The sequence below is a fragment of the Paramisgurnus dabryanus genome, chromosome 12, assembly GCF_030506205.2.
Source record: "Paramisgurnus dabryanus chromosome 12, PD_genome_1.1, whole genome shotgun sequence".
Lineage (NCBI taxonomy): Eukaryota > Metazoa > Chordata > Actinopteri > Cypriniformes > Cobitidae > Paramisgurnus > Paramisgurnus dabryanus.
This window is the reverse complement of record NC_133348.1, coordinates 29,550,533-29,569,962: the sequence shown is the minus strand read 5'-3', so window position 1 is coordinate 29,569,962 and position 19,430 is coordinate 29,550,533. Positions and strand designations below refer to the sequence as shown.

At 38.7% G+C, this 19,430-nt stretch overlaps 1 protein-coding gene across 1 annotated transcript; it reads right to left on the bottom strand.

Annotated features, from left to right (window-relative positions):
• Nucleotides 1-1,088: 1,088 nt before the first annotated feature.
• Nucleotides 1,089-18,763, bottom strand: LOC135750114 (vesicular inhibitory amino acid transporter). The gene is made up of 3 exons (XM_065268883.1): nucleotides 18,725-18,763; nucleotides 13,241-13,957; nucleotides 1,089-2,155 (listed from the first exon to the last, which is right to left on the bottom strand). Exons 1-3 carry the CDS (start codon nucleotides 18,761-18,763, stop codon nucleotides 1,700-1,702), a joined length of 1,212 nt encoding a protein of 403 aa, XP_065124955.1. The 3' UTR covers nucleotides 1,089-1,699.
• Nucleotides 18,764-19,430: the final 667 nt, after the last annotated feature.

Here is a 19,430-nt window from a genome sequence, read left to right as displayed (position 1 = left end):
CTTGCTAACCCGGTCTGTTGTGAATATAGATCTGTGTATCATCAGCATAAAAGTGATAATTGTGGTTGAGAGATCGTAGTAATTGACCAAGTTGATTGATATACATACTAAAAAGTAAGGGACCCAATACTGACCCTTGTGGAACACCAGTATGAACAGAGCCGACTTTGGACCTATGACCACCCATAAAAACAAATTGACTGCGGTCAGTGAAATAAGACTTGAACTTATTATTATTATAATAATATCCATTCTTTGCTTTAAATATTTTTTACAATTGAAAAATCATAATATTTAAGATAAATGCATATCACCCACCACGTTCCCCCCTCTGAAAATGTAGGAATATCCAGCAATTCACATTTTCAAGAGGAAGTGACATCATCTGGATCTTCTGAAGGTCATATGAAGCTCAAACGTCACTTTTCTCATTTTCTTTTCTCTACATTTTATGATATTGATGCTATTCCTGTGAATGTCATTTCTGTGAATTATTTATTTAATGTTATCAGATTATTTTAAAATAAAACATCTACCGGTATTTGCTTAATCTATGCTAAAAACTGTTACTTTCAGTCCTGTTATCAAAATGCCTCCATCCATGTTAAAAAAAATCAACTAATTAGTTGAGATTGACCAATACTCATTTTGAAAAGTAAAACGTGTGTTATTACATTTAGTGTTAAAAAAATTTCAACTTCCATTTTGAAGTTACAACATGCAAATGGCATGACCCTTTGACCGAAAAAAAAATTGACATCTGTTTTTGGTAATATTGGGATGAAAATCTTGTCTTATATGGTGATATAAAACTGACTTTTATGTCTGTTATGAATATAAAATCTGTTCTTTCTCAAACTTTTAATTTTGAATTGACGAATCCATCTCAAAAAAGCACATGTTGAGCTCATGTGGTCTGACCTGTAAGTTTTGCAGCTGTTGTTTGTCTCAGCTTCCAAGAGCAAATCAAAAGCAAATCAAATTTCTTAATGATGAAGAGAAATAAAAACCAGCAGAGATAGAAACAGAGACAACTGTGAATAACTGCTGTTTCAAAAACTCGTCGTTTAATAGCCTATTAGTTCATAACAATATGTTTATCATTTGTTTTTTTGTTTTTTGTCATTTCTTTACATCATTAACTGACTGTCAAAAGTTGTTTATTGTACGACAGATATAGACACAGTGAGAGACTGTAAAGCAGGATAACATGAGATTTTCATGCATCATTAACCTGGTAAGCAGCTGAGCAATGAACACGGTGAATTATGACTCGACACAAGATAACACTTTACAAACTCATTTCAGGAAGAAAGCAGAAAATCATTCATTAACTCCATTTAAATGTAAAGGACAAGTTCACCCAGAATTTGAATTATGTCTTCACCCTTAACGTATTTCAGACCCAGATGTGTTTTTGTTGAAAACTGGGTATTATTTCAGATCTTGCATAAACACAAGATGTCGGCACAAGATGAATTAAGGTTTCAATGTGGCCATCACAACTAACAGAAACATGACAGAAAGAGTTGTGCTCGTGAGAATATGAACAAATATTTACAAATATTTCACAAGAAGTAATGAAGGGACTCTTTTACACATACTTTCTTCTTAACATCAAGCGTGAGCTGTTGCTTAAGCATCTGTGACTTTTGTCTATTAAGCTTGTACTGTAAACTTATTGAAGATAAATCATTAGTTACACAGATAGATTGGTCTCTTTGTCCCCAAATGCTTTTATCATTCCTTTAACAGAACAGACAACCCCAGAGATGCTACAGAAAGAGCCCAGCAGTAATATCAGCAGATCCAGAGCTTTCTGACTCATGTCAAGCTGGGTCCATTTCAACTGTAGGTGAAAGAGAGCCGGGAGCAGCAGCGTCATGGCCGCCCCGGTCACGCTACCCGTTAAGCCCATGAGCAGTGAGAAATGAGGGACATACAGCGCCATGATGAAGGTGAGGATGAGGAGAGATCCTCGCAGGATAAGCATCCATCGCTCAGCCCTGGCTTCAGATGAATCCAGCTTCAGCACGCTGATCTGCAATATCTCTGCTGTGGCGTAGAATGGCAGTGGGTACGAGAGAAGAGCTTTAACCAGCAGACACAGATTCACCATCATACGTAAACCAGCTGGCAGATTATCTGTTATCACCTGAAAATAAAAACACATTATCTTCTTAATAACTAGTTATTAGTCAGTAACTGAAATGCTAATTTTCACATATGTCTCTTCATTGGTATTTAACAAATATTTCTTTCACTGCAAAACCCTCTAAGTGCAATGCAAGCTTTTTCACAATGGACCCAAGTTAAAAGGTGACCTACGGTTGTTTCTCAATCCCACAGTCGCTATCTCTCTCTCTCATTAGTCATTCTTCACTGTCTTTTGTGAATACAGTTTTTTACAATTGTGACAATTAGCTTTCCATAGGTGTTGCAACACTGTAAACCCGAACAGTACAACTTACTTATTAAAAATGAGTTAACTGTACTCAAACCAGTGAAAAAAGTTAATTAAACTTAAATGTTTTTTGTGTGTTTAACGATTTCACCGCTTTCAGTTCCATAAACTCAAATAAAATGAGTTTCAATTACACAACGTAATTTTAACAAACACTGCAAATAATTGCAAACTTTTGGTGGTTGTGATGAGAGATTTATAGCATTCAGTCTGCCAGCAAAGCTTACGATTCTGGAAATGCAAATTGACTTTAGTTTTATATAGAATCATTATGATTGGTTAAGGCTTTCCAGTTCCCAGCATGCTTTGCATTAGCCTGTATTACCAGAGCATTTGTTTAATTAAGTGATATTTTATGTGGTTTTCAGTAGAGTTTAGTTTTTATATTTTTTGTAGTTATCATTGTTAAGAAGTGTAGTGCCTGTGCTTAGGCTCAGATTATAAACCCTAACTTTGTGAAGCCTATACCAGCACTGAGCTCTGTTTCTTCAAACTTGCATACAGAGTTTTTTAGTTTCATGAGTCACACTGCCTGTTTCTGTTGCAAACAATTTGCAAACAATTTATTTAAGCTACATTTAAACAAAAAAATTAGTAAAGTAAACAGTGGCGGCGTTTCACGAAAACCTAGGGTATGGCAAAAAATCTTCGTACAAGAAGGCCATTCTCAAATAACGAATCTATGAAACCACATAATATGTGTACTACATACTCCACCAACCTGTACAAAATAATACTACGATTGCTCTAATGTAACTTTACACTTACTGAAAACAATACGGAAGCAATACAAATGAAAAACAAAAATAGAAATCATGGTTGTTTAAAATGCTTTTCAAATGTTGTAATCAGCCCCGCCGCTCCCATAACGCGCATCACGCGCTGTGCGTGGGGCACCACGTGCTGAGAGGGCACCAAAAATAATAGCCTAATGAAAAAAAATTATAATGCTGAAATTATTTCATTACCCTATAGAAATATTATTAGGCACTTTTTATTCATGTATATATGTTACAAAAAAAGGGGGAACGAAATAATTTAATTGCTCTAGTCTAGAAAGTATGCCCCCAGCCTTTGATGGTCCGTGCCGGTTGATCGCGCGGGCGCCTGACTAAGTTTGACAGAGACCGTTGCTCAATCCGAAGGCTGCAGCCTGCAGAGGTCACATATCTAGCATACGTCATCAAACGTTCTTATTTGGTAATATTAACGATTATAAAGTTGACTATTATTCTTAGTTAATCTTAAATTGTTGTAATATGCTTATGACTTGCTAATGTAATGTTCAGTTAACTGAAATAAACCAGGCTTGATGACGTATGCAGCCTGCGACCTCGCGCAGGATGCAGCCTTCGGATTGAGAAACGGACAAGTAGACAACTTTTGCAAATGGCCCCGAAAACACTACGGAGCCCGCGAGGGGACATGGTGGTGGATAATATTTGGGATAAGAGGGAAAATTTTTTTTATAGCTTTTGCGTTCCCCCGAGAAGCTTTTTGCGTTCTCTCGCAAAACTTTTGCGTTCCCCCGAGAAACTTTGCGTTCTCTCGCAAAACTTTTGCGTTCCCCCGAGAAACCTTTTGCGTCCCCCTGAGAAACTTTTTGCGTTCCCCCGAGAAACTTTTTGCGTTCGCTCGCAAAAAGAGCCTACGTTTTTGCGAGAAACTACGGCGCTTACAGCGTCACCTGAGGCAGTTCATTGATGCCAGCTGTTTAAATATGATATATAACTACGGTTATTAAAGAATTATACGGTATTTCTTTGTATTTAAGTCCAAGTTCAAAATAAACAGTGGCATGTAAGTGGCTATAGTCTTGCATAGCCTTAGTTCACTCCAAAATGGTCTAGTATTGTCACTTAACTTATGCTGCTTGGCTCCTCAGCATTAGGATCATTATAGAAATTATATTAATATTTAATATTTCACATTTAGAGGTGGATATAGGCTACCCCATGCCATCTAATAAGGGTACTCCGTATAGCTGCTTCCCAGCACTACACCATATGGCATCATTAATGTCCGCTGTTATAACTACTGTCAGGCACGTGCACAGATAGGGCTCAACCTGTGCAGAACACATGCCCTTTTTGTCCTTACACTCCGAAGTGCCCTTTTTTGGAGGTGTTTTATTATTATTATTTTAAATATATAAATTAATGCTATTGTTATACATTTACCTCTGTCTGTGTGTTTTACAAATATATTTATCAAGTAAAATTATTAAAAAACTAAATATTTTTGGATCCGCTCAAACTGTCTGTCAAACATCTTAACTCCGCCCCCTGAGTGCAGCGAGCTGAAGTTCCACAGCAGTCAGAGGCAGCTGAACGTCTTGCAACGGTAAATAAGTATCTTGTTGTTTGAGTACAATGCTGTCTCATTACGAAAGAAACACTAGTATGTATATAACGGCGCATGTTTTATAAATTTGAGCAGAGCCGAATTATCCATAGACGGGATTGGTCGAGCGGGCAATCAGGGGGCACTAAGAGCTCCAAACTGCGACCAAATTGAGTTTTTGACAAAGCGCGAGCAGTTTTTAAACAAGTGTTCACCCATGTGAAGGGCACCCGTGACAACAATACGGAATGCACGGTCGGGTTTTTACTGCTTTTTTTGCATGACGCGTCTCAATTGTTAAAATCGTTAAAATGTCTAGCCTACATTAACACCAAAAACATATCAGATTAGAAAGGTCTTAGACATCAGATGCCCAGTTGGGAAAACTGGATAGAGACGAAAAACGTGTAAAGGATACAAGTATGTACATTATATTGCCTGTCACTCATTATAGTATGCAATCTGGATATAATTTATTGTATATGCATGTATCTTTTGCATTGAATTAGTCAAGGGAGTTGTATGATTGTTGTATGATTATTTGGTTCATAACTTTTTATTCTGAAATCAACTGCATAGAGTTAAGTCTACTTAGTATTTAGTATATTTATTAGTAATGCAGTTATTTGCACCTTCAAAAGACCAAGGTTCCTGGTCCTCAGCACAGTTTTTGCCAGGTAGGCAGAGATACATGTTGAATATGCTAATGGTATGGCTATAGTATAGTATAATCTCCTATTTTGATCTTTAATCTCCTATTTCCCCTCTTCTCAATCACATATCAATCACACAAACATGTTAACCAAATAATAAAAATGAGCTTATAAATCAAACAGAATACCTTTTTTTTCTTCAAACATATTTTAATGTAACTTTATGTAAGCAGAGGAAAAAATTAAAATTTATATATTCTACAATTAAATAAGAGCAAGTTCACAAGAGCACTTCACAAACACATGACTACAAATAGGCCTAATACAGACAAACACCCAGGATGTAAATTGTTAAAGCCAACTTAAAAGGGCAGATATCGTTTGCACTGTATAATGCCAAGCTATCATAAAATGTCATTTTTCATTCATTAATAGTGATTTTTTTCAATCATTAGTAGCGAATAAAAATAAAGCTATTAAGATGATTATTAAAGGTTCTCTAAGCGAATCTGCGAGACGTTAGTTATTGTTGACTTTCGAAACTGTTTTCAAACAGATGGAGCGTAGCTAACTCCTCCCCCTCCCTTCCGTGCTTTCATGAACGCGCCCAACCCCCACCCCCAAATCCTTCTTGTCGTTTATTGGCTGGAATACTTTGTTTTGTTTTGTGAGCTAGGTTTGGCCATTTGTTGATATTGCCGTTTGTGAAGCCTGGGCTGTCTACAAAGATCACGTTTTTTTACAGTTTGATCAGCGGACAGGCAGCAAGCAGATAGTGAGGAGATGTTTCCGGTATATAACAAAAAATGTTTTATGGTCTAAAACACTTCAATTCGCTTAGAGCACCTTTAAGTGATATTTATTTGGAGGGGGTGCCCTTTTTCAGTTTCAGCACATGCCCCTCAAAAGGTCTGTGCACGGCCCTGACTACTGTTATTAAATAATGATATTGTATTTCTTTGTATTTAAGTCCAAGTTCAAAATAACACTCTTTAAACCACTCCATTGTGAAACAGGTCATGTTTTTAGTTCAGATAAACACTTTATCTCCCGTCAGCAATGGTTCAGACAGCTCAATGCATTCACAATGTAGCGGTTTATAGAGTGTTATTTTGAACTTGGACTTAAATACAAAGAAATACTGTATAATTCTTTAATAACAGTAGTTATATATCATATCTACAAACAGCTGGCATCAATGATGCCATTACCTTGTGAACTGTCTCAGGTGACGCTGTGAAGCGCTGTGGGTCCTCACGGAAACATAGGCTCTTCTTTTTGCGAGCGAACGCAAAAAGTTTCTCGGGGGAACGCAAAAAGTTTCTCAGGGGAACGCAAAAGGTTTCTCGGGGGAACGCAAAAGTTTTGCGAGAGAACGCAAAAAGCTTCTCGGGGGAACGCAAAAGCTATAAAAAAAAATTTCCCTCTCATCCCAAATATTATCCACCACCATGTCCCCTCGCGGGCTCCGTAAAACACAGCAGGAGTCAGGATCGGAAAAAATAAAAAAAGAAGAAACTGCGGGATGATGCCCGTGCATCACTTGCAGGTAAGTCCATCATCTTTAATCATTCCTAGGGAAATGCGCATGGGCTGCAGCTGCTGCTAATCGTAATGCGCCTCGAACTTGCTGTGATGACAAACTATGTTGTTATAATTTATAATCTCAGTGCAAGCTAAATTGAGAAACATTACTGTAAAACATTACCTATGCATATGCATTTTACAAATAACTGACGCAGCTGTTACTTTCTTTACTACGTTTCTTTAGATATTGAGCAGTGTTTTATTTTGTGGTTTATTTTGACGTGATGGTGGCTAGTACTTTCTCAGTAAAAGTTAACGTTAGCAGTCAGTGCACATGCTAGGCTAACAATTCCTGACAGTTAAATATATATAAATATAAAACGTCATTATATATTATATGAGGCAAACATTACTGTGACACTTAGTTCTCTGAATCATTGTTTTATTTAAGAATATTGAGTATTCTTGTTTACTTATTGATGTTTATTTAATGTAATTTATTTAAAGTGACATTGTGCATGGGAAAAACATGTCTGGATTATTTTGATAATTTAAGTTTGGTAATTTTTTCTATTTTGCTATTTTATAAAAGTTTGCACTTTCAAATGTGTAATGTGTGTTGGCTAAAGCTGTAAAAGTTTTTACTTTTTGCTATTATGATATATGTTTGGTAATAAAAAAATTAAACTGGCAAAAACAAACTCAGGGTCGGGGTGGGGGGCATTAAAAAGGAATTATGCTTAGGGCACCAAAATGGCTAGCAGCGGCACTGGTTGTAATTCTTAACTAAGTGCAACTCAGCAACAGATACACTAAGTAAGGGATAATGTAGAGGCAGCCGGTAGTTATCGGGAAATAAGCCCCGACAGTGTGATCTTGTATCACACTGAAGGGGCTTATTTCCCGATAACTACCGGCTGACTCTACATTATCCCGCTTATTACACGGCTACTTGTCACATAAGAAAAAAAACTGGACATGAATAGGGCTGGGACAACGCGTCGACGTAATCGACGACGTCGACGCAAAAAATACGTCGACGCAAAATATGCGCGTCGATTCGTCAGACCCAAAAGGCGGCGCAGTAGTAGCAACGCGAGTGGCTTCAGTCCACGGCACGCCGGTTTCACACAGCAAGGGTGAGCAGTGCCTGCGGCCGCGCGGCGCGTGTTTTTTTCAGCGCCCATGTTAACAAGCATGCACCCCGCCGCATGAGCAGCGCGAGCTCGCGGCTCGAAACGGATATAAACGGAGGTCGGAGCCAGCTGCAAATACTTGGGCGGCTCTGTAGCAACAGTGCTGCAATCGTTTCTGCGTGGTTCTGCTGCGCTGCTCACGCTCAATTAAAGTGAAAGTGCTTTGTTTATGGTTTAAATGCTCGTGGATTTACGCGAAAAAGTGTCATTTTACCATAAAATCATGAATGTGATGCCAAGTGTGTTTTAAACAGTCATTTGAGCAATTTAACAGAAAGCAATGAAATATGTCACTGTTGCCAGAAGACTGCGCTTTCATTCACTCTCTGTCCAGCAGTAAATGAGTCCTAATCTATCTTAATAAACTTAAGAGAAAGAGATTTAATAATATATGTGCTTCTTAAGTCTATAATAAGTCTATCTTAAGTCTATCTTAAGTTTATATCTGTCATTAAATGGACTAGAACAGCACGAAAACAATGTGGATTAAACAAATCTAGTTATAAAAATTACACAGACCATCAAAAGGCACATTGAAGAGGTTTTGCTCATAAATGCATGTAAAATAAAGTAATTTGAACTTGAGATTTTTATACGGTTACTTAACTGCACAGTATGCACTGCAAATGCTTTATTGAATGCTACCTCTGTCTAAGAATGCATTATTTTGCACTTGTATAGTCTTTTTTTATTTTGAAATTTTAAGAGCAATAAAGATATATTGAAATGTTTACATTCAGATATGTAAATCAACATGTATAACTTGCTATTAGTTAATTAATGGGGAGATAATCGAGAATCGAATCGAATCGAAGTCGAATCGGACTGACAAAATGAATCGTTAGATTAATCGATGCATCGAAAAAATAATCGCTAGATTAATCGTTAAAAAAATAATCGTTTATCCCAGCCCTAGACATGAATATGAATTTGAAACATTTTATTGGCATATTTGTTTTAAATTAACATTTTTATCCTTCCGCGAAACTTTGCACAGATGCATAAAATGATCGTAATACCTTATTAAGATCCTCTGCTTCATACTTGTCTGTCTCCATTTTTTCTCTTTTAGCCAGTCTTTGAGAAGTTTTAATGCCCATTCTGTATTTTTTTGTGTGTTGGCTTCGTAGCTGTCATGCTCTATTTTGTCAAGTTCAGTCTCAGTAAGCTCTCTGTGTCTTGTCGTGGTTGTCCAGTGTTTGTCACAAGATGGCGCCAAACAGACAGTAATCTTTATTGATCTTTATTGGCGCGGAGCGATCTTACTCGTAAAAGTAGTACCGGCTATGCGTTATTATTTTGGAGCGGTTATTATTCGAAAAGAACGAACCTGCAAATGTCTCAACTGACCAATCAGAATCAAGCATTCCAGAGAGCCGTGTAATAAAACAAGATAATATCAAAACATACTGTAACATCCCTTCACAATCTTGTCATGACAACCACCAATAAACACTTAATAAACACACAATAAAGACTTTTAAATGATGTGACAGAGCACACGTAGTTAACCGACTAAAACACTAAATAAAACTCTCAGTAAAACAGGGCTAAATGTAAAAACAAGTCTTACCTTTGTCGTCGTGCAGTTTTTATTCCACAAGTGACCATATTCAAAAATGCGCGCAAATAATTAATACAATTCACTTCGACTGCGCTACACTTTCCCAGTGGAACAGAACATGTTTATTTATTCATAGAGAACAAATCATATTACTTCTGAAATAATGTATGCAATAGGCATAGCGCGAGTGTGGGGATGACCTGTGAGTCTGTTTGATTGTTAAAACAAAAAGATTTTACTTGCGAAAATAAAGATTATAACAGCAGTGGTTATCATGAGACGTCCTGCAGAGACTTCAAGCTTCGCTGCAAGAACGAGAGGCTGATGACATCAAAGTACCGCGAGGGTGAGGCGAGGAATCATCGGAAGAGTTTGCTTTCAAACCGCTCTCGCAGCATGTTATTGTCATCAGCATGTTGGTTCCTGTATTATAGCATGAAGTCGAGCAAACGTGTAAATTGTCCATTTTAGTGATGTACCAATGTTCAGAAATGTTCTACTGAAAATTTTAAAAATAATCTTTAATGAGCATCATTATTGCCTGTTGATTTCTGGTGTTTTGTCTGAATGCTACAGTAGGGTATGGCAACTGTCATACCCTGCCATACGCAAACGCCGCCCCTGAAAGTAAAATAAAAAAACTTTTGTTTAAATGTAGCTTAAATAAATTGATTGCAATCACTTACTGTAATGACATGAAATGAGCGGAAGCAAATGCAGGTGAAAAATGACAATGTTTATTAAAATATAAACAAAGAGAGAAATCAGAGTCAATGCTGAGGCAATAAATGTCCGGTGTTGGTGGCAATGGTGGCGAAGACTACGGTGGTTAGTTGGTGAAGATGTTTATTGAGTGCGGCGTTGGTGGAGTGGTGAGCAGTGGTGAAGATCCAGGCTGTACACGGGAAAATCCACACAAAGACAACGACAATAAACAATCCAACAGGGCACGTAATCCACACTGAACGACACGATAAACCACACTGAACGACACGATAAACTGAACGACACGATAAACCACACAACACGGGAGCCGAACAAAGAGTGAGAATCTGGCAGGGAACAGAGAGTCATGTGAGTATTTATGGAGGAGATGGAATGATGATCAGCTGGAGCGAGACAATCAACACACAGGTGAGCGGCATCAGCCTAATGAGCGCATGGCAGAGCGGTAAGTAAACAAACACACACACATGACACGGAGGAAACAATGGATTGTGGAAAATATACATTTTATTTATTTAAACATTTTAAGTTGGTTTACTTAAAGTTTTTTAGGTAAAAGGTTCCCACAAAACTCTGAACTCGTCCCCTTATGTGGTGCAAATCCCCTTTAAGTGTGTGTTGGGGGGGGGAATGTGATGTACACTTGCACAGAAGTGTCTGGAGGAAAATCTTCAATAAAAAAGGTTATAGCAGTTTAAATGTATTTTAAGAAATAAAAATAATTCAATAACATATTAATTTTATAAATAAAATTATAATAATGTAAATATTTCACAAAAGTAATCATGCTAACTTGCAATTCTCAAGTAGTTGTGATCCAAATTTCAAGTTAAAATCACAAAAAATTAGGTTTGTGTCACACTTTTAGTGGTTTCAACAACAAGGCCACTAGGTGTCAACAGTTTGCTGCATACTCTTGTCACAAATTAATAAATTACTGTCCCTGCATTATTATTACTGCAAAAAAGTTTGGAAATATGAAAACTACATTGTGAGAGCTTTCCAGTGATATATAATTTATTCTAATTTATTTAGGTTTAGAGTTGAGGTTTATTGTTATAAATGTGTAAAAACAAATTTTGCCTAACCCTGGGCACGCAACCTTTTACAAACTGACTCTTACTATGTCATAATTTTTCCCAAATGGTGATGTAATATGAAATCTACACTTGTATGCTGGATTTACACCAAACGCAGCAGAGGCAGCAAAAATGCGCTATTTGCACGTAGTTGGATGCTTAAACATTTTGAGTTTACTCGCTTCATTCGCATGTGAAAGTTCCGATTTTTTAACTCGCGCATTTCCGTGGCAACGCTCAATTTGCGGCAATCGCGAGTCATTCGCGCCAACTAGACACACAAATGAGGCGGATTGGCGTCTACTGCGCAATGCTAAATGCCTTGTTTGCACCACGAAACCTCCAGACGCGCATATATGCATCTTTACATTTACTTAACATTGAAATCACTCACGCTTGACGCCTCCCTGCTGAAAAAAAACAGCATCAAACCAGCATGGACCAGCATGGGAATTATGCTGGTCTATGCTGGTTTAGCTGGTGGTCACCAGCATACCAGCACCAAAACACAAAGTATGCATATTATCATATATGGGCATATATGCTGTATATATGCGCATGTATGTGCAAATAAGCTGCATATAGGTTTCATATCCACATATAGGTTCTTTCCATTTGATAAAACACTGTTGAATGGGCTAGACCTTTCCAAACAAGTTTGTTGTGATAGATAAAAATTGACATGCAAAATATTGATGTAAACTCAGGTGTCCCGTTACGGGACAGGGCCAATATTCAAAGTTGTCAAAACTTCAGACTTTCAGTTGTAGTAATTAAAATAAACAAAAAAGTAAACCTTTTTTTCACATTTAAACGAATTTTTTCTTTTGTTTATAGTTATTCATGAAATGTAGTTATTAAAACTGACAGTCTTTTAAGTTTATAAACTAAAAAAACACAATCAGGCAATCAGTTGGCTCAAATCTTGGTAGAACTTATCCAGGTTTACAGTGTACAGTATGTCTGTGGCTTTCCCTGCTATATTGGAAGTAAAGCTAATTCATATGGTTAATTAACATCAAATATGCAATCTTTTATCCATTTAACTCTGTGTAATTATTGGATTGGTGTCACTGTGCAGCTCTCTCCCCTGTAAGAGAAGTGATAAAGAAAGAAAGATCAGATGTGATGTTTAACAGAGATGAGCTCATATTTAGTCTTTGTATACGGTGGAATTTGATCATCATCAAAGCTCAACAAGTGAAATATCATGTTAACACTGATATTTATAGCAATGAGCACACCGGTGGATGACTAATGGATAGATCAGCCGTACTTTATGCAGCATATATAAATATATGAACATCTAAACTGTCTGAAAAGTTTTTAGATCTATTTATTGGACCATAACTCATTTCTCATGGCATGTGTTATAATACACTTTGAAGAATATGTTATTTTATGCAAGTGAGGAAAGTAAAGGGCACTTTAGCATCATCCACACAAATGATAGAAGATTGATAACCAATTGTGTGTTTAAAGAAGAAAGAAATTCATTTAGGCATTCAACAAAATGATTACTTTCATTTTAGTACCCCTATTTTATAAGCTACTTCAGGGTGTTTGGGGAATTTTACCCTATAAAATACCTCTGGGTTGAGTGTAATTTTGTAAGTGCTTTAGAAGTAAATGTTGTGTTTATAAAGTGTAGTAAGGTGGTATTTCTTATGAAATCTAATGAAATGTACCTCTTTGGTTTCCTCTCCCCATGTAAGGAAGGCCAGTACAGAGAACGCTGTCTTCAGTATGCAGGCAAGAGCGTGAGTCCAATCCATCATGCTCTTGAACTCTGGCCTGTCCATCATGCTCTCCTCAAGTGTGGGCAGATAGATCTGAGATGTGTAGCTGAAGATAATCACCCCCACTGCGACCTGGAACCCATAGAAATCCACAGGTACTCTTCTCAGACTCGTGTTTTCCCACCGCACTGACTGACAGAGACAGTAGCCGATCACGATGAAGGTGATGAAGAACTGAGCCAACGAGCAGAAGAAGCTCAGACGTGACACGGCCCTCAGGTCACGGATCAGCATGCAGGGCATTAGGATCAGAAAGGTGACGGTGGAGCAGGTCACCGGGGTCAGAGGCAGGAAATAAAGGCTGTGACACATGAGGTTGCTACCGACAACCAAGTAAAGAATGCAGGTCATGGTCAGCTCCAGCACCTGTGCGGCGTTCACAACTATCCCTCCGATGTGAGGACAGACGTTTTTGAAGCAGGCATTAGCGATGTCCTCGTATGTGCGTCTTACACGGACCGAATGGCCGTTCTCGTCCTCTTCGTACAGACAAGATACCAGGATCTTACCTGTGTAGGTACAGATCAGTGCAGCTGATATAAGCAGGATCAAACCCATGTATCCACTCTGCTGAAGGGCAAAGGGAAGACCCAGCACAAAGAGACCCTGTGGAAATACACATATCCAAGAAAAATCTCTTTTAAAAGTGACTTGTATCCGATATCTAAATTTTTACTAAACACTTGGCAGAACAATTAAACGACAAACATTTTAAGTTAACTGAGGATTACATGCGAAAGTCAAAGGCATATTACAACAATTTACAATTAACTAAGAATAATAGTCAATTTTATATTTGTAATATTCTGAAATAAGACTTGATGACATATGCAGCCTAAAAATGCGACTGCATTGAGAAACAGCCAATGATCATACAAGATTATAGAGCTTTATTTCTTTATCAAGACATAAAACTCCTACATTACTCCACTAAGTGGGCCGTCGTCCTCCATGGCGCTGCTAAGAAGAGTCATGTGATCGCTTGTGGTGTCCACCTAAGTCAGGGTTGTCCAAACTTGGGCCTGAATTGCCAGTGTCCTGAAGAGTTTAGCTGAAACTTCCCTCAACACACCTGCCTGAAAGTTTGTAAGCTGTATCCAAAACCGCATACTACCATACAATAAATGAGGTGAAAAGCAGTAGGCGAGGTGAGTAGTATGTCCAAAAGGCGAAAAGTACCAGGATGACCTACTTCTTCCAGCAAGATTGCAAAGTCGCGGTAACGCAACTAATCAAATGCAAATACACATAGGCTGCGTCTGAAACCGCGTACAGTACGTACTGAATGAGATGAAGTACCTACTTATTGACCATTTAAAACAGTAGGTACTGTATAGTATGAATCCTGATAGTATGAATGCGATTCGGATGTATTACATCTGCCATGTTAATACATCACATGGCATACGTCGTCATCACGTCACTTCATACCAGCCGCATTCATATGGCCGCATCGCCACTTTCGCCTTTCTTCTTCATTACATAACTCCTGGGGCTCCTGGGGCATCATGGGATAGTGAAGTGTCCATCGCATGTAGGCCCTGTCCCAAATGGCGCACTTCATGTGGACTTTCGGTCTCGTGGCCTTAAATTGCGCATTCTCGCTTAGTCTACGAGTCCGTAGGGTGTCCCATCTGTCATTTTTACGCTTTGAAGTGTGCTCATCAGCGCCTCCTTTGCCCCCTTGATGCGGTCTTCAGCGAAGCCCGCACTGCAGCAGGCTTCACGGACTTTGCCAACCCAGAAGTCCTTGCGAAAGGGCAATCAGACCAATCAGACGACGGAAGAGAGGAGTTCACACTGACGGGCAACTTCTCTACCTATTTCCGGTGTGATGCTCGAGTCTGTCCCAAAATACGACTCCAGTGCACCCACGTGGACTCGCATCAAGGGTCCCTAAAGTCTGGACTACGTGATGTCATCAAAGTGTGGACTCTGAGGAGGACCACAAGTCCGGAGTGTGCCATTTGGGACAGGGCGGTAGTAGTAGTTGGTTATTCAGGTACTTTTCAGGAACTGTTTTTGGAATACTACGTATTCGGACATACTACTCGCCTCGCCTACTGCTTTTCGGCTACTATATAGTACGGAAGTAGGCGGTTTCGGACGCAGCAATAATAAACAGCTGTCCCTTAAATTGCGCTTGTTTAACGTCATTCTAGTTAACTACTGACTTGTTTGTGAGGACGTATGTCATGTGATGTATCAACAGGGTGGATATTTAATCAGTCCTTCCGGAAAAATGCATTTTCATTCTGAGTTTTTTTGTGATTGTTGCAGGGAAATATCCTTGATCTTGTGGCACGTTTTCCTAAAAAATGCGATTGAATATGTGGGATATTTATGAACTTGCAAAAACTGCGTGTACATGCAAAAACTGTTTGCAGCTTTTCATTGATGTTCTCGTCGTGTAATTATGTCACTTCTTAACATTCCCATAACAAAAGGGGACATCTGCGCATGTGTGAAGTAAATGCAACATTTTTCAAATATCTGCTAAGATATATATGACTTTTTGCTATGAAAATGCGGGGATTATGAAATCATGCAAGCCCCGCATATTTTGAGAGCAGAAATCTGCAATTTATGCGGCGAAAGTGTGACGTATTAAAAAAAATGCAGCCCCTGCATAAATATGCGGACATTGGATGATTATGCATTGAATCATGCGATCGCATAATCACATTTTCTGGAGGGACTGTTTAATGTATGTCAGGGCCCATCAAAGGGGTGGGGCCCCACACACTGTGTGGGCTGCAGGGGTGTCCCCTATGCCAGTGGTCTTGACATGGCAATATCACATCTGTCCGCTAACAACGCGAATGCATGTATCCGATTAATATCCAATTTATTTCCACATATGAATGAGACTTGAAACCGATAGGAGAAGTTCAGAATCTGTGAGCTTTTTTCCTGCTTGCACGTTCGTGGGTCACATCAGATCTGTGCCACATGAGGGAAAAAAACGAAATCGAGTCACTTCGAACATGCAGTGTAAATGCGGCCTTAGTCACTGCACACTGTAGCAACACCATAGCATCATACTGGCTAGTTACACAGGCTAACATCACTCACATTTATTACAGTAAAATATAGTAGTTTTACTTCAGCTTTTCCCTAAGGAATATTAGAGATGAAGCTGAGGCATGAAAGAGAAAGAAGCATTGAGCAAACGGGTCTGATGCCAGGTTTATATCCAAATAAATGCAGGCACCAGGAGAGATCACACACACGTACACAGGCAGGCAGTTGTGTGAAACACACTCACACCCATACAGCAGATGGGAATGAATGAAATCACACTTCTCACACACCCTCTTCACTAATAGAGTCACAGGCATCTCTAAAGAGGCACTAAGTGACAGATATTTTATCTTGATTGTTGGTAAAGTGCAATGTGTTAAACACAGCGAATAAAGATGGTAAATGGACTGTATTTATAAAGCGCTTTTAACAGACCTATGGCCATCCAAAGCGCTTTACAATTTGCCTCACCATTCATACACCAATGGTGGTGTCAGCCATGCAAGGCGCCATCCAGCTCGTCGGGAGCAACTGGGGTTAGGTGTCTTGCTCAAGGACACCTTGACACTTGGTCAGGTGAAGCCGGGGATTGAACCACCAACCTTCCAGTTTGTAGACAACCTACATGAACCACTGCTGCCAACAAATCTTTTATTTCCTCGTAGGATGATAGAATCAGCAGCTGTTCATTCACACTCATTCAAACAGAAGGTGCAAAATCTCGTCCAAAACAAACAATGGTGAACTTTTCCAAGCTATTCGCTTGTTAAGACATGAATAAAAGACTTCCAGGTCCAGGCGAGACTACAAACTCAGCGGTCGTTTATGAGCACTGTTTATTTATATCACACATTTAACATTTAATGTCGTTTTTTTTTATAGACTCACACTATAGTCTCACTGCATCCCAAACACCAGTACCTTTATGATTCATAAAAGATAAATTATTGTCTGGACATCTGTGATTTCATTATAAGGTTAAAACATTTGGTTGTGATTTTTCCGGTGGTTTTAATGCACATTGTGAGTGTATTTTAGTATTGTTTGTAGGCATTATAATAGACCTATTGCAATATATTATATAATCAGTGGTGGCCGGTGACTTCTTTTTTCGAGGGCGCACGATGCAAAATCGTCACAACATGTATGTGTGTGGTTCGTAATTTCAAAATATGTGTTCGGAGCATTGAGTGATCCTATTACATCACGTGTCTTGTCAAAATAAATGCCTGCTGCAGATGCATCTAAAGGGTTTATGATAAAGAGACGCTCGCGTTTGCCAGATACCCGCATAATAAAAGTTTACTGTTAAGGGAGTGCCTTGCGTGTATTTTGTGAACGTGAGCGTCTCTTTTATCATAAACGGTTTTGATGCATCTGCAGCAGGCACTTATTTTGACAAAACACGTAATGCACATGTTTCACATGACGCAACAAACACATATTTTGAAAACACAAGCAACACACATGACACTCTGAACACTTATTTTGTATTTGCACCCCTCGGAAGAGCAGTCACGAGACGCCACTGCCTATAATATAATATTAGACCTACTGCGAGTAGACATCACAGTTAAACTGCGCGCCCAACGTGGCATAAAAACAGTGAACAAGAATTATACACGAGTTAAACGGGGAAGATAACCCACTAGAAAATGTCTTGTTTGGCTGTTGGGTGTCAGGATAGGAATGCCAAAAAAATGGCCTTTATTTTTATAAAATTCTGTTGTCGAAGACACCATTTGAAGATAAATGTAGGTTTATGATTGAAAGACCTTAAAGGCTCTCTAAGCGAATCTGCGAGACGTTAGTTATTGTTGACGTTTGAAACTGTTTTCAAACAGACGGAGCGTAGCTAACTCCTCCCCCTCCCTTCCGTGCTTTCATGAACGCGCCCAACCCCCACCCCCAAATCCTTTTTGTCGTTTATTGGCTGGAATACTTTGTTTTGTTTTGTGATGCTAGGTTTGGCCACTTGTTGATATTGCCGTTTGTGAAGGCTGGGCTGTCTACAGAGATCCCGTTTTTTTACAGTTTGATCAGCGGACAGGCAGCAAGCAGATAGTGAGGAGATGTTTCCGGTATGTAACAAAAAATGTTTTATGGTCTAAAACGCTTCAATTCGCTTAGAGCACCTTTAAATGGTATTAAGTTTTTTTAAAGGGTACTGCCCCAGTAACACCTTGGGACTATTTATGACCATTTTTTTTTAGTCTGAGAGTGTGTGATGGCTTTTCCTTAACCCTATTTACCTTCTTTTAGCCAATCTGTTTCATATGTATCATTTACAGATAACTTCTAGAATGCATTGCCACAAACTATTGAGTCTGGCTGAAATGCGATCCTAACCTGAAAACGGTCAACCTGGATGCTGTCAACTTTGCTCATAGGTGTTCAAGCTGGAGACTATTTCTTTAGTGCAGTATTTCCCAATCCTGGTCCTCGAGGCCCCCCTGACAGAAAATTTTAGATGTCTCCTTATTTAAAACACCTGATTCAACTTATCAGCCTACTTCAAAAATGATAAACGTGTCTCCCTAACGAGCTGATGAGTTAAATCAGGTGTGTTAAATAAGGAGACATCTAAAACTTTCTGGCAGGGGGGCCTCGAGGACCAGGATTGGGAACCACTGCTTTAGTGTATTTCCTCATCTGGTAGGCTGGTCTGAGTACTGGATTGTGGAGGATACAGAAGACCTTAGTGGGACTGTACAGCATCACTCATTTTCTCATTTGCATAAACACAAACAGTACTGTGCAAAAGTCTTAGGCCACCATGCTACCATTAGATTTGTTGTTTTTGTAATTGTATAGTGATTATATAATTATTTCTCAGTCTCTTTAATAGAATACATCCAGAAAATAGAGGAAATGTGTATTAAAAACAGTATAAAAGTATAAGCTGAAGTGTCAAGTATTTAGGGTAAACTCCCCTTCCACCTCCACAGGATCTCTTAAACCAAATAAAATTAAATCCTAATTTTTAATTCTAATCGAATGACTTCAGGACTTCAGTCTCCTCAAAAAAGCTCAAGATGTGCTAAAACAAGAAAGC